Source organism: Calliphora vicina, chromosome 4 (assembly GCF_958450345.1).
Source record: "Calliphora vicina chromosome 4, idCalVici1.1, whole genome shotgun sequence".
In the NCBI taxonomy this organism is placed as follows: domain Eukaryota; kingdom Metazoa; phylum Arthropoda; class Insecta; order Diptera; family Calliphoridae; genus Calliphora; species Calliphora vicina.
In genome coordinates, this window is record NC_088783.1 from 27,073,962 (window position 1) to 27,084,887 (window position 10,926).

At 27.4% G+C, this 10,926-nt stretch overlaps 1 protein-coding gene across 1 annotated transcript in view; it reads right to left on the reverse strand.

The window, feature by feature from the left end:
* LOC135957493 (frequenin-2) overlaps positions 1-9,551 on the reverse strand; it is a 46,828-nt gene extending 37,277 nt beyond the window's left edge. Inside the window, exon 1 of the mRNA XM_065508242.1 lies at positions 9,393-9,551. Within this exon, the coding sequence (XP_065364314.1) occupies positions 9,393-9,456 (64 nt within the window). The 5' untranslated portion in view covers positions 9,457-9,551. The remainder of the gene's footprint in view (positions 1-9,392) is intronic.
* Positions 9,552-10,926: the final 1,375 nt, after the last annotated feature.

The following is a 10,926-nucleotide window of genomic DNA, read 5'->3' on the forward strand; positions in this document are numbered from 1 at the left end:
TTTCACTATTAAAAATTTAACTACTTTCCACCGTCATTAATATCCATAACTAACTGACTTAAAAAGTTTATTTATTTTCGTGTAATATGTGACTCAAAGAAAACAAAAAATTACACCACGTGTTTCAGTTTACCACTGCACTTAAAACATTGAACTTTCTCCCTTCATAGAATAAAAACAAAATATTTTTTTTGTTTATCTGAAGTGTTTGCTACTACATCCTAACAACAAATATAGGAAAAAGAGTTTTGAGTTTTGGCCAAAAAATGTGGTTCGCCAGACCTATGTGGTCTGGTTGGCTGGCTGGCTGGCTGTCCATGTAAACCTTGTGCGCAGAGTGCAGGTCGCAGGATCTCTTAAAAATGTTGGTATACTCACTCAACATAGTAAACTTTCATATAGACATAAATCTCTCGTCCTAAAGACGAGTTTTTGCTCCTTTACTTATTCTAGGCTATTATATCACTTACTTACTTTTTTTATATAGAATTCAAATTTAGGGCAAACATTCTCAAATCGCATATTAGATATCAAAATATAGTAACCCATTTTAGATGGCTCAATATGTTCTTAATTATTTTGTAAAGGGTTCCGATAATCCCGAATCTGATATGGATATCCATAAAAGTAAAAAATCACATTTTTGAATTTTTCAAAACTTTTTTTGGGAATTGGAGGATTCCTGAATACAAATTCAAGAAAATTTGTATTTGGTTTTCCATTTTCAATAGAAAAGTCTACATATGTAGCTGTAAAATTTCATTAAAAAAATTCATAAATAAATATTTAATTTCAAGTTGAAAAATTTTTAACTTTGCAAAAACTATTTTTTTTATATTTTTTAAAAAAGTATTTCATGAATTTTTGAATTGTCAACATTAAAATCAGTGGATAGAAAAAGTCTTCTATCTACTGATATATAACATGTTTATCTTATGTTTTTTTACTTTTCAAATTAATTTGGGAAAACTTAAAAACTCGCAAAGAATTTACTTTGTTATTTTCATTCACAGTCAAGAATTTAGAGACTTAAGGATTTGTGTGAAAAGTAAATAATCCCTCAAAGATATTATCAGGAGCATATTAATATGAGAAGTGATGTTAAAATTGAGGGCACGTTTGCAGAACGCTACAAAGATTCTGAGAGACACTGAAATTTGATAAATGTATTTTAGCTCTTCTAAAAAAAACCTTCTCCTGTAAAATTTGAGTTTTGTCGCTTACGATAATTTGGCGCTAAGGGCTCGATAAGATGGCAATAAGTCGAAAGCTTGTTGAAATATATGCCAATATATCTGACAAAATTAGACTAGAGAATTGAATTTCCAAACATGATATAGCAAGATTTTATTTTTCATCTTAAATATATATGCTCATATTTGTACAAGTTAGAGTTTGTAACATAGTTTTGCATTCCAGATGTGGTCGACTTTGTCAGCTGTCAAATTTATTTTTATGTTTTTGGAGAATTTCTGAAAAATGCGTACATTTGGGACATCCTTTATAATTTCTACCTATTTTCAAAATGTGTTTAAACATTTTTTAAATTTAAAAAGAAATCTCCTCTGTATGCAAACTTTTTTTTTAAAGAAAGCCATAAATTACTTAGGAGTTCTTATAATCCACACTTCTTGCAAGATTGTGCTATAAACACCAGCATCAAACTAAATATATACTTAATAAAACCAACAAAATTGTATTATAAATTTTTATTTTCCATTTAAAAGTATTCATTTGTTTTAGTCTTATCTTTACGCATTTTCTTTTCATTTAAAATTATACATTCATTTATATTATTATGGGAATTCATGTTTCCTATTCCCTTGTTTTGTTTTGTTGTTTTTTTTTTGTTTCCTTTTGTTTTAACTACCATTTATGTGTTTTTTATTTTGTACGTGTATGTATAGGTGTATTGTTTTTTATGTTTCTTTTTTTCCCCATTGTATCCTTAATGTTTGTTGTGGTGGCTTTTAACTTTGGCTCGCATTCTCTATAGAAATTTTATTACACACATTGTTATTCCAGGGGGAAAATTTATTATGTTGAACAACATTAAAATCATACAACCACAGGTACTGGCAAACAATACACACAAACTTACATATATTTGCTAGTTACCTATACACCTTCATATTAATATTAAGCTGGCCCCTAAGTATCACGTTCAATTTGTTCACTAAAATTAAGGTTTCGTTTTTTTAAGTTTTATTTTTTGGGACACCTTAATGTATAGAAATAGTATCCCAGCAGTTCTTGGAATGCTATCCCGAACTTGTTATTTTAGGATGATAAATAGTTACTAGCTACGTGACTAGTTATCTTGCATGCCCTTAGAAGGGTATCGAATGACGCTTTTGGGTTACAAGGAGACTGTCTGATAGGTGCACCAAAACAGTTCTTGCATTGGATTCACATACCGGTTAGATAAGTCAGTTACGTTTGAAGTGACTACACTCTAAGCTACTTAGGGACACTAAAGTGACAATTGGCTTCACGATAGGTTACATGGGATGTATAAAGTAACCAATTGAATTCTCTCTGCACTGCAAAGAGCGCATACTTGTCAAATGACCCAAAATATATAAATTTGAGTCAGTCTAGTGGTCAGACATTAGTTGACACTATTAAGGGATGCATAGACCACTTGTTTAACTGCTGGGATGTACTGTGAATTTATTCCATTACACGGTAGTACATAGAATTAATGAGTGTGACTATGAATTTAAAAGACATGTTCATGCATTTATATGAGTATGCTGCTATAATGAATGAGATTCTCTTTTATAGCTACAGAATAAAAGATATACTTTTTTAATTTTTGTTTTATTCTGCCAGCACTTGACATTTACAATTGTTTTTAATAACGAGTAACAATTTTAAATGACCAACATTGAATGACAATGAAAATTAAATTATTTATAATGATAAACAATTAAAATTTTTAGTTTAAATTTTTTTTAAGGGTTTTTTTAAAAAAAACTTTTGCAACTGTATGAAGCAGATGGTAATTTCAAATGAAAGATCCACTTTACACTTGAAATTAATATTTTATTTAAAAAAAATTTTATCATGATCTGAAATCTAAAAAATATATAATTTTTGTATACATAGCTACTTTGAATTTAATTTTCTCTTTAATATTTAATGTTCATATATTTATGGATTGCACGCATCTTATGAAATATTTCTATGATTACAAAAACAAATGAAAAGCTTGATTAATGGTAAATTTTTCATATGATTTTCTTCATGTTCCTATGTCACGTTCTTGTACCTAAATTAGAATTTATTATCTGTACTCCAAGATCGTTGTAATCAAGAGCTTTTTTATTTAAACTTAAAGTGGCTTTAACTTAAAAAAAGTTGCAGCATATAATAAGCACTTGCTTTTTAAAGTATGTAGCGTTTGCTATCTTTAATATACATATCTATTTCAAATACAAACGTTATTTTTATTTTAATATTTGGATATATGGTTAAAATGCACCGATGAACTTCTAGAAAAAAGTTAAAATAAATCCATAAAAGTACAAAGAATATTGTCATAAACCAGCTGGGAAGACGCTGTAAGTGCTAAAAGAGTAAAACGCGCGATAGAAATAAAAATCTGGCTAATGAAAAAGACAAGTTTGTTCCTTATACCAAGTAAAAATTGAGAAAAACACTAATGAAAATGCTTTTTCTCTCACCTTTACATGCTTAAATGGGTTTTTAGAAGTTTCTTGTAAATTATTATTTTTTAATACGTAATAATTGCTAGACAAATAGGTTAGTTAACATGTTCAGTTTTCCATGCCTGTCTTGTAGTGAAGATGAGAGTACAACTATTTCTCATTTCTTGATTTTTCGCTCTTACACTTATACAAGTGCAAAATGTAGTAGTATATGTCTGCCGATCGCGGATCTAGATGCAGTCGGTTATATTATTTGTGTAGCGTTCTGTATTTAATAAAATTATAAAATCTACTAAACATAGTGCTGCAAAAATACTATCGAAAAATGAAAACAAAAATTTTTTTAGATTTCTTTAGTTTGTTTGAGATCAATGGTATACAACTGTCGCGTTCTTGACCATAGAAAATCACTTCGTAGAGAAAATGTTGTCTAAAGTTGAAATTTACATAAAAAATAGGTCTAATTCGAAGGTTCTGGAGCGAATTTTACGAATTTTTATATAATTTTGCTTTTGTAATATTAGCCGAAATTTTATCTTTCAGAAAAATATAAACACAGTATTTCGGTTTTTCTTATTTTATGTATAATTTAAAATTAATGTAAGTACTTTTTTCTCAAAAAAAATAACAAATAATAAAGTATGGTCCGTCAAGCCCGACCATACAATACCCTACACTAAGTAAAACATTTTTCTTTTAAAATTTCAATAATTTATATTCGTGAGTGATTTTCGGAAGTGGGCCTTATATGGGAGCTATGACCAATTATGGACCGATCACCATGAAATTAGATCGTATGAGTTACGTCTATATTAAAGTTAACTATGTTGAATTTTGTGTGTATACCAACATTTTTAAGCGATTTATGCACGTTAAACTGATTTTCGGAAGCAGGTCTATATGAGAGCTATGACTAATTATGGACTTATCGTAACAAAATTTGGTGACATGAATTTTGTATATATAAAACTTATTTGGAGCAGAATTTGTGAAGATACATATATAAAATAAACATTTATGACCGATAAAGTCCAATTTTGGAAGGACATTTGTATGGGCGCTAGGTGAAATAATGGACCGATTTCAGCCAGTTTTAATAGGAAAAAATTATATGTACCAAATTTTATCGAAATATCTTCAAAATTGTGATTCTAAGTCGATCGGTATTCTTTAAGGTGGGTGTTAGACGAATATTTTTTGGCGTTACAAACATCTGCACAAACGCATTATACCCTCCCCACTATGGTGGTGTAGGGTATAAAAATGGCGAACAAACGACTTTTTTATTCAACAATTCTTTCTAAAGAATATTAATAAATTTATTGTTAATTCTAAACTAGACATTTAAAGAAAATCGGGAAAGATTTGGATCCGTTATTAGTAAAAAAGCAGACTAAGGTAGGTAAAAGAACTAAAATTTTATTTTCAAATAGGAATAACTCGTAAACCATAAAAGATGATATATAGGTATATCAATGTATTTGTAGATATCTTCTAGTAAATTGAATATATATCAAATCGAGAAAAAAAATTGGAGGTAATGCCAATAAGCCATGAGAAATCCGTATAGAAGTTACAGATTTATTTTCATTTTATTTATTATGTTTTCTCTTCTTCCAATATGTATTTTTTGAACTGTTCCTTATACTCATTTATAGTAATTGGTACAAAATTTTAAATATTTCGATAACAAAAAAACATTTGATTTATTATTGAGTTTTATTGAAGTAATAATACCTTGAAAATAGAGTTTGGAATCTATTCATTGATGATACACTGCTTAAAATACTTTAAAGCTATCAAGCCAAAAGTAACACTTATCCACATAAAAGTATAAAATAAGAAGTTGAAAATCATTCCTTCTTATTCATAATTACTTTCAAGACTATTTTAATTAATTAAATCATTTTGAATATTTTTACAATACAAAAAACCTACTTCATGAAAAGTAATGAAAATCTTTTTATTTTTTATCATTATCTACTTGCTATCTTGTCTGTTTAAAACGATTTTATGTCAAGTTGCTTTGTAAAATCAAATGCAAAGATTTTGTATTCTATTTTCAACTATCAATTCATGCTCAGTAACAAGACCTCTTCATTTATTCCTTTTACTTGTCATTTACGTTTACTGACAAAATCAAGTAGACAGTAGGGGAGAACAATGCCTGTTGGTTTCACTTTATTATTTTTCAAAGAATTTTACTTCATTTTACTTGTATAGGGCCGCATAAAGGCAAACGATACTGTCATTTGCATAAATAATACGGCAAAAATATGCAAAAATATTTGCTGGATTAAGTATTTTCTTTAGAAATTGTTATCATTCTTTTCATTCGACTTTAAAGGCCAAAAGATTTAAATGAAAAAGACATTTTATTTTGAAATTGAGCCTACAGGCAGATACCATAAATTGACCATTGGTTTTGTGGAGGCCAAATAAGCAGCTTTTTATGAGAATCATAAGGATTTATTTTGGGGTTTTAATAAGTTTAAAAGCTGAGTCAAGTTATTTTGAATCATTTTCGATGGAATTTAATAAGATAAATTAAGGTTTTCAAAACAAAACAGCATCAAATGTTTTCAAATAATATAATTAAAATATAAATTAAATTAAATTTTGTATGGTTTAGGTAGATTTAAATAAATTTATAAAATGCAAAAATACACCTGAATATATTTTAGCAAAAACTGTCATTCAAATTTATCACGCCAAAAGTGAAACCTGTCTTTAATTACATTTTATGAATAAAAGCACTTATTTGTTGAAATAAATATGTTAATGTCATTTGTACGAGTTAAACACTAATAAAACATTTATATAGTTTTATGGACATTTAACACTTTCCTCCCAAAATTTACTAACAAAAGTTGCGGTTTTTTTTCGCGTGTTCCTCTCTGACACCACTAAATTAGCGTTGGCGTTATTTCGCCAACAAAGTGAAGTTAGTTTTGTTTGTGTTTTATTTTTATTTTTTCTTTGTATTTTCAATATTATTTTGGCGTATCCTGGTGTTTTGTTGGTGTCATTATCATAAATTTTTAAAAATGCAGTTTTTATATTTATTTTTGACAACTGTCGCAGCGGAAGTTGTGGTTTCATTTCAAACTGTTCAAATTTATAAATAAAAATTTATATAAATTTTGATAATGTGTTTTGGTAGGAGTAAAAGAAAACCATATTGCGGAAATCATTATTTTGAGAGTGACAGGTATTTAATGTATATGGCTTTATTTATATTTCAAGTAATTACAATATGTTTGTATTTATTTTAACTATAGATAAATAAAATATCGATTGTTGATCATTATGTCATATGGAAATATGTATATACTTAAGTGATGTAATGTACTTTTAAAAATTAAAAATATACAAGGGCAGTAGCTTCTTTGAGTTGATTACACAATGCAACACGGAAAAAATAACCATATACGGACACCACTACACACAGTGTGAGGTTTTGACATTCTAGCTTATCAAAATTCATAACTCGGTATTAAATAAATGCATTTTGGTACAAGTAATATATGACTAACTTCACAACTTCTGTAGACAAATGGGCGGAATTGGACAACTGCCACGCCCACTGCCCATATAAAATAATTTTTTTTTACATTATAATCATTAAAAATCAAGTAAGAAAGTATAGTCGGGCAAGCCCGACCTATGATACCCTACACCGAGGGATTATAAACAGCTTTATTTTGATATGAAACTTATTTGTATTGAATCTTATTTTCTTATTTTCGATAATGGTGCTTATATGGGAGCTATAACTAATTGTGGACCGATTGTCACAAAATTTGGTGGAATCATTTGGGTATATATAAAACTTATTATGTTAGATATTTATGAGAGCTTAACTATTTTCAGTTAGGGCAGTTGTATGGAGGCTAGGAGAAATAATGGTCTGACTCTATCCAAATTAAACAGGCTCAGTTCTTGGGGCAATATAAAAGTTCGTGCCTAATTTTGTCGAATTATCTTTAAAATTGCGACCTGTAGTCAAAAATTTGTTGTCACGAAATACCTGAACCCATGATCAGATTTTGGATCTGCAATTGTGGAGAGATTGATTCTCTAAGAAGACAGATAGGGTTATCTAATGTAAATGATGCGACAACTTTTCCTTGCTTTCCTATATATTTTTATATCCAATTAAAAAATACAAAATTTCAAAATAAGTTCAAAAAAGAGATATATTTTAAAACCTTCAAACTTTTATTCTGCTCACGTGTTTTACGATTTATTATTTTTTTTAATAAAAAATATATGAAACTACAAACTAGTAAAAATTTCATAAAGATCATGTGCATTTAAAAAAAAAGTTACAAACATTTAAAGTTGTTTATGTCTTACAAAAGTCTGCAATTACAATGAAGTTTAAGGAGCTGTTTATAAAACTGTACATTTTTTTATTTTCAAATGCAATTCTTTGTAGTTTGGAATATTATCTATCAATTCTAGTTAAAATTCTTTAAAAAAAAGCAAACAAAAATTTGTATTTAGATAAGCTAAATTGTTAAAACCTCACACTGTGCTACGTGACAAATGACCAAAAAAAGACCCGCGTCTCCGAGTTTTGCCCAAAGTCATGCACTTTTTTTATGAGCCCCAAAGATTTGGGGCCTCGTCTAATTTTTGCAAAAAAGTGATAATTTTCTCAGGCTCATATCTTGCAAATCGTTCGGAATTTTGATTTACTTTCTGAGGAAAACTTGTAGCCCTTGTCATAAAGGGCAAAAATTCTGAACATATAAAATCAAAATATCCTATCAAAATCGCAAAAAACTCCAAAAAATTCGAAATAAATTTTTGTAAAGCTGCCTAAAAGTATGCTTTAGTTTATAACTATTTAATAGTTTATGGCCTAAAGCACTTAATTCCTTTAGCTTTTTCTTACTAACTTATATTAATCATTCCTAGGAAGTTCATATGTTCTAGAAAGTTGTTAATTGAGATCTAAGGTACATTTTTGTAGTTGATTGTTTCCTTGAATTTTTTTTTTTATTTTTATTTTATTTATTTATTTTCTACAACTTAGCCTATTGGCTATAACCGGTTTTAAATTTTTACTTAACCTATTTTGTAAATTATGGAATTCTGTTTTTTCCAATGAATCATTTTGTGGTTTTATGAAGTTTGAAGATATTTAAAATTACCAAATGAATGCACTAAACTTAATTCTTTAAAAATTTCTTTTTTGGCTATTACGTGAAAAAATTCTCATCATTGTCCATGACCATGGCCACAATGACAAATAAACAAAAGCTCCTTTCACAACAGTCTAGTCTATAAAAGAACATGTTAAAAGTTCACAAAGAAGAAAATTGCGAAAAACTATTTTACATACAATTAAATTGGGGTGCACAAAATTTTGGCACATGAATTCTATCCAAAAAAAAAAGAAAAATAAACACAAAAATAAACTTTCTGGTATAAATTCAAGTTCAAGGTTTTGTATTATTTTTGCAAAAGAATGGTTTAGCTTAAACAAATGCAAATAAGTAGTTTCCATTGTTTTTGGTGTTTTGCTTATGCATTATTAAACACAAAGAATATAGGACTATTGTAGTTTTGGCCAAATTTCAAAAGAAAACTCTGGTTATATAATTTATTACAGTTACGATTATAATTTTAAATGGTTTTTATAAAAATGTGAAAAATCTAAAACTTGAATAAATAAGTGTAAATGTATAAATGCATTTTAATACTTACAGTATGTATCCGTTGTCAAACGATCAATGGTGTCTTGCTTCAATTTTGAATTTTTCTTGCCCATATTTATGCTGTGTTTGAAATAATTTAAGGTTTTTAACGAAACACAAATATGTTTTAGGTTTTCTTTTTTAGCTTTTTTTTATTTGTTATATTTTATATATAATATATATCTATATTATTTTTTTTTTGTATAAAGCACTTTATATTTTTATTTAAATTTATTGCTTTTATTTTAACTTAAGGCTTATATATATATTTCTTTTAAACAAAACCTTATTCACAATATAAAAATTGGATTTATGTATCACTTTTAGTATTCTTTTTAACAAATGAAAACCTGCAAAGAGATAAGAAAGAGAAAAAATATGTTTTTATTATGTGTTGTTATAAGCTTTTAAGTAAGTACATGTGTAGATAAAGATTTATTTTTTAAGAAATTTTAAGTTACAAATTATTAAATCTGACTTTTGTTTGGATTTAAATTTAAAGTTAAATTTTTTTACAATAACTGAATTTATGAAAAAATATGTACATATGTTTTCTCTAAATAAAATGTAAAATATTAAAGAAATATAAAAATGTTAAAGTAGCTACATACATGCTATAATTTATTCTGTTTTTATTTAATATTTGACAGTTTTATAGGTTTTTGATATAAGTTATCTATTTATTTATCGGAGTATGTAAAGAATTATGTCATGTTTTATATGAAAATCATGTAGTCTGTGGGCAACTGTTGGTATGAGTAATATTAATATTAGTGTGAATTGTTCAACACGTATACGTATAGTTTATGTTGGGCCAGCTAAGGGAGAAAAATTTGCGCAAATTTGAAAATTAAGAAAGCTATTTTAGAAAATTGAATTACATCATAGGAAAGGTAACACTTTTCTCAATGTAACCACATCATAAGTAGGTGAGTATTGTGGGTATGAATAGTTTTAATATTCGCTGAATAGTTCAAAAATTAAGGGAAATTCAAAGACTAAAAAGAGACTAGGAAAAAAATAATTATATTTTCGGAGAGGCTAAAGCTTTATCTATGTAAACCCTTTGTTCGTTTTGTTTCTTCTTTCTGCTAAAGGTAATTAAAATTTAAGAAAATAATTTAAATAATAATTCCCAATAAGCATTTTTATTGGAATTCAAGTTGAAAGCAAGTGTAATTCATGTCTTGAATTATAGCCAAGCAATTGAATTAGAATTGTGTTACATTTTATTTCAATAGCATTCTACAGTAAAAGGGAAACATAAATTCAAACCATATGTTTTTTGTTTGAAAAGTATTTAATTTTTTCAAATATTTTTCAAGTTTAAAACATAATTACATTTGCATTCTAATCAAATTGCAACAAAATACTCAAGTGCTTGAATTTTTGGGGTTTGGTGCTTACTGGGATTGATTCAATTTAATTTATTTATTTCACCTCAAACAAAAACGAATATATTGGTAGCATGATTTAAAAACACAATATATGGTGTATCATTTGAAGACGGTTGTTGTTTTTAATAACTTATATGTCATTATAAT